General features: G+C 36.7%; 1 protein-coding gene across 3 annotated transcripts in view; it reads right to left on the reverse strand.

Annotated features, from left to right (window-relative positions):
* The window catches only part of NUP58 (nucleoporin 58), a 56519-nt gene extending 43507 nt beyond the window's left edge, over window positions 1-13012 (reverse strand). For all 3 annotated transcript variants that reach the window (XM_054577155.1, XM_054577154.1, XM_054577156.1), the window contains exons 1-5: window positions 12693-13012; window positions 8118-8260; window positions 4526-4675; window positions 3510-3647; window positions 1123-1233 (exon numbers count right to left, since the gene is read on the reverse strand). In XM_054577155.1, coding sequence (XP_054433130.1) covers window positions 1123-1233; window positions 3510-3647; window positions 4526-4675; window positions 8118-8260; window positions 12693-12799 — 649 coding nt within the window. In that variant the 5' untranslated portion in view covers window positions 12800-13012. The remainder of the gene's footprint in view (window positions 1-1122; window positions 1234-3509; window positions 3648-4525; window positions 4676-8117; window positions 8261-12692) is intronic.
* Window positions 13013-13491: the final 479 nt, after the last annotated feature.

The following is a 13491-nucleotide window of genomic DNA, read 5'->3' on the forward strand; positions in this document are numbered from 1 at the left end:
TTTTACACCATCACCCATACCCTCATTCTAAAGCTCTTCTGAAAGATTTAATGCAGTATGTATGTAAACTCTCTGGTAAGACATGTTTCCATCAGAAGCAGAAAAGATGTTGCAAAACAAAACAAAAAAATCATACACAGACCTAAAAACAATAAAAAACTTTTCAAAACGAATTTGGTAAATTTTTAAAGAGAATATTCAGCATGACAAGAGCACAGCAAGAAGGGTGTTTTCATACTCATTGGTAGGTAAATAAATTGGTAAAACCTTTCTGGAAAGCAATTTCACGACATATTCTAAAAATCTCCAAAATGTCCCTGTCTTTAAACCCTGTCAGTGATTCAATTTCTAGGTATTCGCCCTAAAGAAATAATCAAGAATATGAGCAAAGTTTATAAAAGCAAACACCTAAACAGCGTTTACTGTGTGCCTGGCTCTGCTAAAGTTTTACAAATATTATAGTAATCCTCAAACTAACCTTACACAGTAGGTACTGTTAGTTTCCCCCACTTACAAATAAAAAAACTAAAGCACAGAGAGGATAAATAACTTGAATAACATCACAGAGCTTGTAAACAGTTGAGCCAGGGTCTGAACTCAGGCAATTTAGCTTCAAAGTTGACACTCTTTAAACTACAACACTACCCTGACTCACTCTTTAAAGATGCCCAATACAGTGATACTTCCCAGAGTAAAAGAACTGGAAAAAAACCACTAACAACTGGATGATGGCTAACTAAATAGATATCTTCATTCATTAAATTAACACTAAGCAGCATTAAAATATTTTTAAAGAATTACTAACATTAATAAATACTTCTGAAATTCCACATGAAAATGAATAGGTTTCTAACAATGTATGTATCATAATCCCAATCAAAAAATATATTAAGATATATAATATATACACACATTAAGATAGCTACGTAAGACACAGGTACATACAAATCTCAATTTTCTACAAAAATAAAATCTTAAATGCCTAAAACAAAATTTATAAAATATAACGCAAACAAACTGAAAAGTAAAAACTTTACTACAGAATATATACCAATCTCCCAGACATAGGAATTTAAGTTCCCTAACAGGACTGTTAGAACATAAAATTATAACATAACTTACTCTTTTTATCTGATGAGTTACTAAAATCTATACCACCAAGGCCTTCATTGCCTGCAGTTGAAGTAGCAGCTGTGGTTCCCAAAGTCAAACTTAAAGGATTCTGTCCAAGACCTATAAATAAGCCAAACATCTATTTACAAAGTTCACTGAAAGTCTTTACAGTGATTTTTTTTCTTCAGACTACAGCACTCAAATGCTTTTAGGTTGGATCCTAGATTTTCATCATACTTAATTTAGAAAAATAACAAGAAACAGGCCTAGAGCACACTCTGGACAAAGACTCATAGTCTTGTTTGGATGCCATAGTACATGTAGTTTGGATGATGTGATTTTTCTTTATTAAAAGGATCAGAATATATCTTTTAATTTGATATATGTGGACAATCTTTTTTCTTGCTTGTAAATCCTCTCCACAAAAGTAGTTTTAGTTTGTTTGTTTTCAGGTGAATACATCCTGTCTTCCAATCATGGTTTGGAATTACACACTTTTTAAATAACCTAGTATTGAATTTATTAGTTAACTCAAAAGGTGGAGTTAATTAATGTATAATTTTACAACATATACATGTCAAATCATGTATATTTTTTAAATTTTACTATTTGTCAATTATACTTTCAATAAAACTGAGGGAAAATAGTATCTAATATGAATTTATAAGAGTTTAGTATAATATAAAGCAAATAGTTTTACAATTAATGAAATTTAAAGAACTGATAATGGGAAGTCTTATAATTCAAACATTATCAAAATTTCAAACATTATCAAAATTTCATACTCCTAAATTCTTTTTATAAAACTTGTTTATAAAAAGTAGACTTCATTTATTTAAAGCCTACTTCACTGACAAAAGGAATTAAAGGGGCTAGACTACAGTTAATTTTAAGTCATTAATATATACTTGTGAATCAAATAGCAAAATTTCAAAGATCTTGCGTTGGTAAATCATATAAGTCCATACATTTCCAAGCTGACACAATTGTGGTTTTTGGTTGGTTTTTTTTTTTTTTAGACAAGATGCTATTTATTTTAAAAACAGAAAACAGTGCGATGTACTAATAAGAGCATGGCATAACTGAAAACTGAATTTAAATCCTGGCAATGTATGAAAAAATGTAGCTAAATAAATAACTTAAGTTTTACAAAAAATCAATGGCACCTTTAGGTTAATGTTACTATAAATTAAGCATTCAATTATTGTATCAGGAGACTAAGAAAAATCAGAACAGACCTAAAAATGCAGTAATAAAACAAAAAAAACTCCTCTACCTCCCCTTTTTATTATTTTTGTATCTTACTCTCATAGGACACTTTGGGAGAAATGTTTAAATATTTATCCTGCAAATAAATATGTATTAGAATCATCTAGTGATTTGGTTATTAGAAGACATTTGGAATACCTACAAAGTAATACAATAATGGCAAAGTATTTGAAAGATCAACGAAATCTGACTATTACAAATTTCTACAGGTTACCTTGACCAACTCCTTTTCTCCCATCCCACCAACTTGGAATTACTCCATTAAATTTAGTATTAGACGACACAAAAATAAAGCTTCTATAGAGATCATTAAGTCACATTCCTTCATCTCTCCCATTCAACCAAGTATTAGACACATATTAGGTACTCTGAAATAGCCATTATAAATTATTCATCAAAAATTCTGTGATTTCAACATGCATCAAATATTCCTAATATGTAAATTGTTAAACAGAAATTCTTGATGTTACACTGCTGTGTGAGGTAATCACACAATTTCTTCAAATAAAAGGGAGTATATTCTCACTCCCACAAAGCTCCACTGGCTTTCCTATATTGGTATAAACTATCGCCAATATTCAAAATATCTGTAGAATCCTTAACATGAAGCTAATTTCAAAATAAGCATGAAATGAGAAATCAACACAAAATATAAATTATTAACTCAGTAGTCTCTGCCAGATGACTTGATGCCTGACTGTAATGAAATCATTTAATATTCTATTTTACAATCTTGCCTTCAAAGCATGCTGATACCCTTTTTCCTGATGTCTATAATAAATAGCTATTCCTAGGTCCAAAGGCTTAAGAGGTCAAGATGTCTTACAATGACTGTAGACATGATATGATCCAAGACTATTCAACTGCTATTTATTACAAAGACAAGTTTCTCTCAAAATGTTACTGATTCCTCAAACAGGCTCCTCTTCATTGCTTTATCTAGTCAATCAATATTGAGAAACAGGAAAATGTATTTCTAAAATATGGCTAAGCTAATTATGCATGAAAAACATTAAAATTGTTTTCACACTAAAAGGAAAACATACAGGTTAATAAGACAAAGCAATCTGCTCAAAATGCCAAAATAAAATATTTACTATTTCTTGAGAATAAATACCATCAATTACCTGATGTTCCTGTGTTTGTACTCTGGAAAAGTGAACCTCCCAAACCAGCTAAGGCTCCGCCTAAAGAAAGGCCTGTTGATGCAGTTGTGGTTGTGGCTGATGTTCCACCCAAATTATTTAGAGTAAATCCTGTGGATGCTAAAAAGTGAGATTGTAAGCCTTCAAAAAGTAAACACAGTTTCTAGAATACCACAGAAAATACAAAACAATTTATTATAAAATCGATGTCCATGATAAAATTGGCTCTTGGGAAAAACTACTCAATAAAGATAAAATTATATTTATGAATAAAAAGGAAACCAGTGATAGGAAATAGGACTTTGGGTAATATTGTGTTGGCCAAAATGTTCATTTAGTTTTTTCGGTACCATGGCTCTAGTAGTGCTTAGCTGTCTGTAACTTCATCTGAAACTATTTTGATTGTATTGTGACACCTGTCCTACAGCGTGCATTTAAAAACAAAAACAAAAATTGGTGAATTTTTGTGTAGCCATTTTAATATTGAAGATGGAAGAAAATAAGCAACACTGTCAGCATATTATCCTTTATTATTTCAAGAAAGATAAAAATGCAAAAAAAGATTTGTGCAGTGTATGGAGAAGGTGCTGTGACTGATCAAACGTATCAAAAGTGGTTTGTGAAGTTTCTTGGTACTGACATATTGGCCAAGTAATTTTTTGCTGTGGGGCTGTCTTATGCATTCAAAGATGTTTGGCAGCACCCCTGGACTCTACAAAGTAGACATTAATGGTTTTACATTTTATTTCTTTCATCTTCTCTACTGCTTTGCTCTCTGTAAATAGAGACCAACTTTCAAGATGGTCTCTGCTGCTGTAATGCCCAGTGCTGAACTTTTTTACAAATCAGTAATTTAATAGGTCAAAACTGCTGAATGATTTAAATAATAAATTTCCCAAATTGAAGTTATCTTTAATAAAGGTAGATACCTATCTACACTAACCAAATAAAATTAAATTCTAACCATAAAATGTGACTTTTTCCCCATTCTGCCTCACCTGCTGGAGTTGATGTCAGAGCAGATGAAAGAGTAAGACCACTAGCTGAGGTAGAAGTAATAGGCAGAGCAAATGGTGTAGCAGATGCTGCAGGTTTACTGAATCCTAAACTGAAACCTGTTGTAGATGCAGATGTAGTGGTTGGCGTTCCTGTTTGAAAAAGAAAGAAAAAAAATTCCTTATTTTACCATAATTGTATATGTATTATACCAATCAGAACCCGTAAAAGTTAGTGATCCCACTTTATGGAGATAGAACAAGGATGTACTTGTGTATTTATGAGAGAAAAATATAAAAGTTGGGACCAGATTATGGTGAATACTGAAAAGATGACCATGTGAGAAAAGAAAATTCAATCAATGTGATAACATTGAAATTCAATTTTAGTTCTACTCCTAAATTGACCTTAAATAGCATTTATCCTCCCTTTCCTTTACACTCAGCGGAAAAACGGCCCCTTTCCTCTAAGACTACTTAAATGACCATCCTCTATTGCTTAAAACCCTCCTCCCTCTGGCTTCTGTGTTTGCCAGTGCCCAGCTCTCTTCCAACCCCTCGCTGTACTGCTCCTTTCAGTCCACTTTTATAGGTCTCCTTCCGCTGTTCACTTCTTGAATGATACTCCCTATGGTATACTTCCTGCTCCCTTACTTCCTAAAAGCCCTCACCCACTTTCAGCATTTCAACTGTAAGTACAGGGGTCTAAATCTACACCTATCTGAGTTGCATTGGCTAGCTCTACCTGAATGTCCCTTTCGACCCCTACATTTCTCCCTATAAAAAAAATTTCCTAAACCCCTGCGGTCAATTCAGTTGCTCAAGTCAGAAACCACAATCATCCTTTACATCCCTTCTCTCCATTACATTCTATTAGTCACAAATCTTGTCAATTCTACTTCAGAGATAACCCAATACAAGCATCCTCAAAAACCTTAATTCAGGCCATCTCTCTCTCTCTCAGGAACTATTACAATAACTTCTTAATTTCTTTCTCTGTTATCAGCCTCCTCTAGCCTATGATCTATTCTTAGAAATATGTAACTTTAAAAAGAAAGAAAAAACAAAAGAGGGATGGATGGAGGAAAGGAGAAAGAGAACAACAAAAAACCCTGGTGACTAATTCCCTGACAGTTTCCCATTAGTTCTCCATTGTCTCTAAAAAATAGTCTAAAGAATTGGCATTCAATCATCTTTCTCATCTGGTCCCACTGCTCCTCAATCTCTCTCTACAATGCCTACCTCTGAATCCTGAATTCCAAGAACAAAGTATTTTTCCTATTTCCCTGGATCTTTTTATGACTGGGCCTTTGAACTTGCCATTCCTCTGTCTAGAATGTTTCCTGACCTCAAAATGAATTCCTATTCTCTTCTTCCTCTGCCATCCTTGCTGCCTTTCATACCTCTGTTAGGGTATTTATCAAATAACACAGGAATAAAGTATTATACCTGCCTCTTCCTTTCACCTGACAACAAACTGAATGTCTTGCTCATGCACTCAGTAATTCCTGGTATCAACAGCTAATACTGAATGTTCAAGGCATTATGTATACCTAAGGCCATAGAGTTAGGAAGTAGTAGCTGCCTCAAAAATCTAAATGAAGAAAAGTATGAATGGCCTACAGTTTGGATTCTCCTAAAAGCACCAAGGGAATAAAAGCCAAAAATTATCCTGGATTGACCTTACCACAAATGGAAGTTCCTGCCAGAGTACAGAGCTTTGAAACCATGTATGAGTTCTACAATCTCAGAAAATAAAGAGGATCCAGTTGCTTGCCCTTGTAGCCAATTCTGTCCAAAATTCTGGTGGTAAACATGTGTTTTTGGTTGACAACAGGAAAGCAGCAGGCAAGTGAGGAAAGCTCATGGGTCTTTATTTCAACTTTTAATTTAATTTTAATTGAGGTTCCTCAATGTCCTTTCATTTCCTTTCACATTATTTACTTCCATCCAAATTCAATGCAGGCTATAGCCCTGTATATTCGCATTCCCTTTGGCATTATCACTACTGAGCTAGAAGGGAATCCAAAAACTTGTTATAGTCCAATGCCCTCATTTTGTAAATAACTAAAGCTACTAGATGTTTCAATTACTGTCTAGGGCCTCAAAACTAATTAGAGGTGCAACCAGAGCTTAATTGCAAGACATCTGGCCTACATTTTGGTGTTTTTTTCCCCACTAAAAGGACTCAAACAACTGAAAACTGTAGTGTGAAATAAATTTCCACAGAAAAACTATATCCAAATTAAAATTTTTTCTGAATTAAAAAAGGACTATCTAGTCAGTTTGTTAAAAAAATATTCAAATACTGAAATGTTCTTTGATAAGTTAGCATCAGTGATCTACATTCAGTTCCTTACATGCTTTCCTCTAAACCTCAGCTCTGGAGAATATGAGGAAAGAAAAAAGTAGAAAACCACAGACCTGGGATCTTTTCTCAAAAGTTCTTACTAAGACTTAATCCTGTAGTTATATTGTTGCTATTTGTGGGGACAAAAACTAAAATAAAATTTAATCATTATTGGTCTCCCATCCAAGTACTAACCAGGTCCGACCCCGCTTAGATTCCGAGGTCAGGCGAGTTCAGGGTAGTATGGCCGCAGACGTAATCATTATTGGAAGATGCATTTTTTTGGTTTGTCACAAGAGCAAAAGTTGAAATCACAGAATCACCCTCAGGGAGAGAAAACCCTGATAATATGACCAACACACATTACAATTTCTTCTTCTACCATAACCACTCACTAATACAAACATTCTTCCTATAGCACTGATTTTCATATTACAAGCTGTATATAATTTAATTAACTGGGAAATAAAGCTTCAAAAATGGAAATAATTACTGCTTATAACAAAATAAGGCAAAGAAAAAAAGCTACTCCAAGGAAAACCCTGGCACACAGAGCTAAAACTCACTCGCTGATCTCGTATTTACTTCTGCAGTTTTCATTTTCTATGCGTGTGGTTGTGAAAAGTGCTGCAATCAATGCTGAAAGGTCATTGCAAAAGGTAGCAATAGAGACCAAGAGGCTCTGAAGTTAGAGAATAAAGGATAACTAAGAAAGCTACTCCAATGAAACATATTTTTAGCCTATAGTAACAAAATACTTGTAGAATTTAAAAACCCACTTTTTATTACTAAAATGTACACCGGAATACTTTACATGCTTGCCCTTTTCCCAGTGAAACTGTCTTAATACAACGTAAAACATCTCTTAAGAATGTAAATTATACTGTTATAGCAAAATAGGATGCTGACTATCCCACATATGCTAATTTAATTAATGTCCAAATTGGTAAACATGGCTTAACATTATCTTCAGTAAAGTAAAACAGCGCATTATATAACCTATTGTAAAAATTTAGAGATACAATTTCTTTAATTCTTTAAATGTGTGTGTGTTCCTTCCTTATGCTAAAGTAAATGATAGCTAATGACTGAGCCTGTCACATATTTATTTTCATCTCAGTATTTTTACCATTTTTTAAGACCACCACCAATGACAATACTTATAAAGGGAGGAGATACAGTACAGAACCTGAAAAAGGATAAAACCCCCAACCTACTCCCTGAAAATGTGACAAACCTTCTTACCTGTACTTGTTCCTCCTAGAGTGAAGCCAGTGGCAGGTTTAGATCCAAAAAGCCCTGTTCCAAAACCACCTGAAGGAGCAGATGTAGTTGCTGGAGTCACGGTGCTTCCAAGAGTTCCAAAATTGAGGCCCACAGAAGGGTTGCTTGTTTATAAAAAACACGAAATGAAGTCTACTAGAGCCAATATTTACTTAAGAAAAATGAAAATTAACTTTTCAAGGTTAATTTTTTTCTTTCATTTAACATACCTAACTCATCTCCATAGCATACAAAAGGAACTAATAATTTGAACAAAGTTTAAATATTTTTGTTATCTTTAAAAATAAATCCACACATAAAATTAGTCTTTAAAACAATACCAACCTTCAAGTAAGCATAATCTACAGCAATTAAGACTTCCGATCCCAAATAATCACAAACAGGACCACACACATTCTGCTATCACCAGTTTTTGTTTGAAAGCAAGCATTTTATAATGGCCATAAGGAAATGTTTGAAAGTGGGTCATTTTCCTTTTGAATTACTCATGTACAGTTCACATTGCTAAATTCATTTGTTCTTCCCCAACTACTAGTATAAAGAAAAGTATGACATACTCAAAAATGGAAGAGATATTCTAAGTTGTCTTCACCACCTCTCTACTGCTACATTACTATATTCACGTGAGGGGAGTTGGAGGGAGGTATTTTGCCATGAAAAAAGCAGTAAGAATTTGGGGTGGGAAGAGTAGGGTGACAGATAAGGAGCATATCCTGGCAAGAGTAAAATGCAAAGCAAAATTACCCCCTATCAAGATTATATGCACCAGCAGAAATCCTCTTCATTTTGGAAGAGAAGCTAATAACTAGTGATGTGAACAAAGTTTACAATTTTTCAACTATTCTTAAGTCTCTGAGGCTCCAATTTGCTATCTACAGGTAGAACAAATTATGAAAATAGGCGGGGGGAAAAAAAAACCTTGGCCACTTGATACTTCAAAAATTACCCAGGGGAGTTAACAGAGATTTTATCAACATGTGTAATGTAACAGGATATCCCATCCATCCTATATAAGTATCTTTATTATTTCTCTCCCTGCCCTTCCAGACAGACATAATCCCCATAACTCAATGTCAGTTCTAAAATGCTTAAAACCCCGGGAAGTTTCAATTTAAGGGGAAGGCAGTAGTGCTGTGGCTGGGTTCCAGTACCAGCTCCCCATTGTGCTGATACAGATGTGACATTACTTAACCTTTTTGAGTCTCGACTGCCTCATCTACAAAATGGAATTAACAGTACTCAACAGGATTTTTTTTGTAAAGATTAAGAGGGCACACAGGATGAATTAACTTCATTCAATATATGTTGTTACTACTTTATCATTAGGAACATGTATAAATTCTACTGAACACATTATATACATGGTATTACGCCAGCAAATCACTGCGGGGGCAATGGAGAGGGAGGAGCTTAATTAAAGAGGTAAAACTTGAAATCAATCATTAACACTGGGTGGGAAAAAGGAGAGGGCATACACTAATTGTGTCTTAGTTTACCACTGATTTTGAAAATGATACTTAGGAGCACAAGTGTGTGCCCTGGATGTATGAAGTACCAGGGGTTGTCAGGGGAGGGTTGTAAGGCCTCATTGACAAAGCACCGATCTTTAAACACTTAATAAGCTGAGTTTAAAAGAACCATTACTGGCATATTTTGATATCAAATTAAGAAAATGATTGTTATTCTCCCCTTCCTCCAAAATTAGTGATCCAATTTTTTAAAAAAAGATTTTATTTACTTATTTTTAGAGATGGGGAGGCAGAAAGAGGAAGAGAAACACAGATGTATGAGAGCTACACCAGTTGGTTGCCTCTCGCACACCCTGAACTGGGGACCCAGCCTGCAACCCACGCATGTGCCTTGACTGGGAATTGAACTAGTGACCTTTCGGTTAGCAGGCCAGCACTCAGTCCACTAAGCCACAGGAGCCAGAGCTGGTGATCCCATTTTTTACTGCTATCTCATAAATATGCAAAAGATGTACAATACAAGTATGTAATTTTACACCAGTAAAACATTTAAAATTTGACTGAAGACACAGTGAAGTGCTTCATAACTAAAGTTGACAACATTACCAAAGAAACACATCAAAGTGAGGTCGTCTTACTCTATCAGAGGAGCAAAAGAGAAATGTCTGAGGCAGAGAAACTTACTTACTTTAAAACAAAAAGCTACCCAAGACCTGACCTCAACCTAGTATTTTCTGCCACTGACTCAACAGGATGTGTGGTAGAAAAGCAAAGTTGACTCCAGCAGATCAGGAATGTTATTTTAACTTTCCCAGCTTGCCTCAATGCGGACTTAATAATGTAATAGCTAACACTTACAGAGCAATTAGCAAGTGCCAGATATGACGCTAAATTCTCTACATGTTTCATCTCATTCAACTACTCTCTGAGGCAAAGATACTATGACCCTTTTCCAAATGTGGGAATTGAGGCTTGGAGAGCCAAATCGCCAAATGGCAGTGGGGGCAGCCAGGACTCTAAATCAGTATTCCAACAGAGAGATGTTAAACTGTCTCTCCTTTTGTTAATTTATCCAAGCCTTTCGGTCAGTCAAAGAGATTAATCATTCATTCATTCAACAAATATATATTGAGCTCTACTGTGTCTACTGGAAAACCAGTATAAAAAGGCCTCCACCCTCCTGGAACATACATTCTATTGCTTTGAACAGACAATAAACATGTCAACAAAAGTATATAATGAACTGTTACAACTCTAATACAGGCTATGTGGTACTGGGTATTCTGAGGACATATACCTCTTCTAACTTAATAGGTCAGGATACACTTCTCTGGGGAAGTAACCTTTTGAGTCCCCAAAGCAGGCATTAACTTGGCAGATACAGTAGGAGGTAGGGGAATTCCAAGCAGAGAGAACTACCCTACAGTGAGAAGAGGTTTGGCCAAGCCCACCTGAGGAACTGAGAAAAGGCTCAAGTTACTAGAGATGTGTTTTTCAAACTAAGATCAGGACCCATTCAAAGGTACAAAATCAATTTAGTAAATCACAACAAGCATTTTTTTAAAAATGAAATCCAACAGCAGAGAAAATATCAAAGTGCATCAGATAAGGGTATTTTTCTTGGAAACTTTCAGTTACTTGTGTTTCCTGAACAACAAAAAAAATTTTTTTAGCTGTTCTGGATCACTGAATTGGAGCAAACTGAAATGAGAAGATGGGTTCAGGATGACCTGTTGAAGAGGTTCCTGATAATATGCATCTTGTGGACCACAGCAAGTTTTATTTTTACTTCATTCCAGTGATTGTGGAAAAATCATTGAAGGGCTACAGGGTAGTAAAAAAGATTGACACAGAAGTAGATTTTCAAGACAGCATTTGGGATTTCATCGAACTAATAAGTAAATGATGGGAGCAGTTCTCACTTAACAGGATAAAGGTCACTGGTTGAAAACCTGGCAGGAATATCAAGTATTTTCATAAGAAATGTCTTTAGGAGAGCGAGACTTATATATTTTACCACCTAAAACAGAGCCTACTACATAGGAGTATGTCCAATAAATATTTGTTCCACAAATGGTAAGAACTTGCAACTGGACGGTAGCACTGAAAATGAGGCAAATGGAAAATAATTAAAATTATCAGTCTTGCTAATTAAGTGTGTACAGTGAGAAAGCGATATTAAGGAAAACTCCCAGATTTCTGACTTGACTGTGTAGCCTGTGGTCCTCCTCCTTTTGAATACAATGCTTTAGATATTTTTGCCTCTTTAATCTACAACTATATTCTTTAAGCTTCTTCTAACTCCTTATTTGCACACGTCTTGATTTAATGAACTCCACCTTTGTCTCCAGAAGGCTGAGTTATAAAGGTTAAATCTGTCACCAATAAAATGATCTTTAACTATTTTAATTGCCTCTTTCTCAACTTGTGCTAGCTAAATTTCTGTCACCGGTGTAGCAGGCTGCACAGAAATGACTCAATTAAAAGACAACGTGAGTCATTAAAACATAACATTCTCATTTATGATATACTCATTTGCATACTGTTCAAAATTAGCAATAAATGCTGTAAAAGAAAAAAAGGACAGTTTGAGGCACAGGCTTGAAAGCAGGTTAACCACGACTCACTAAAGCTCTGTAATGTCTAAACTCGCATATCTGTAACGAAATATGCATTATCAGGGAGAAATTTTTTTGTCCTTAAATTTTTCTATTGTCTTTTTCCAGGACCCCACAAGCTCTATTTCATTCACTAGTTCAAAATTCATTCCGTGCCTAAGACTGACAAATTGCTAGGGCTCGGGTGTGAAATCCCAGGCCCTTTCACTAAGCCAGACCTCAATCAGTAGGAACAATGTCCCAACCATCGGGATTCTGGGGCCCTCACATCCACTCCCTTCTCAAATAGGCCGCCTGCGGGGCCCGGACAGGGAGTTGAGCTGGAAGCCTAAGAAGATGGCGGGGGACAATTATTTTTCTCCAAGCCGACCGGGAAAGAAGCCAGTTGGAATAAAGACGGGAGCCTCGCGGGGAGGACCTGGGTCGGGAAGGCAAGAAAGTGCGGTTACCTAGACGCCCCTGTCCCAAAAGAGAAACCGCCGCCTGTGCCGGTCCCGCCAGCGGCCACGGTGGTGGAGCCCAGCGTTCCGGTCCCGAAGGAGAACCCGGTAGACATGGCTGCCCCGGGTCAGAGCCGTCAGCAAGCGGAAAGGGATCTGGGACGCTCCCCTCGCCTCAAAGCCGAGGTGGGCCGGGAAACATCACTCCCGCCCAACCCGGACCTGGCGGGAACCTCAAACACCGGCGGCCGCGAAAAGAAGGCCGAAATAGGCGGACCACGCAGGAGCACGTTCCAGAGCTCGTCGCGCGCACGTAGCCCACCGGGAGCGAGCTCGCCGCGCAGAGGACCCTGGGATGGGGGTGGGATCGGCGTGTCACGCAAAGCTCCCTGGGACTAGATGATGTTGGAGCCACACCTACTCTCTAGGCGTAGCCTCAAGCAGTTCAAACAAAGCCGAAGTATGGGTCTGTTTTAGCTCTATACCGGCAACTACGATGACGTAATCTCTACTCCCTGGCTAGATGCGCAGAATACCAGAGTTAGGAGGGACTTATTGATAATTTCAAACCCCTCTTATAGTGTAGGAGGGGATTTTAGTCTTTCGTTGGCTGCCACTAGTTAAAGAACTAGGAGTGTGTCTACTTCCTGACAGTTCGGAAGTCAGTCGATAATCACTCATCCGTTCAGCGACGTGAGCACCACCTCCGTGCTCCGAGGCAAGCGGACCCCAACGCTGTGGCCACCGAGAAAATTTAGAAGAGGGTCCTTTCGTGGGTGTGGGGGCAGGCCCTATTCGTGGTTCTGAG

The sequence above is a fragment of the Pteronotus mesoamericanus genome, unplaced genomic scaffold, assembly GCF_021234165.1.
Source record: "Pteronotus mesoamericanus isolate MK-2021 breed Mesoamerican mustached bat unplaced genomic scaffold, CSHL_Meso_final contig_41, whole genome shotgun sequence".
In the NCBI taxonomy this organism is placed as follows: domain Eukaryota; kingdom Metazoa; phylum Chordata; class Mammalia; order Chiroptera; family Mormoopidae; genus Pteronotus; species Pteronotus mesoamericanus.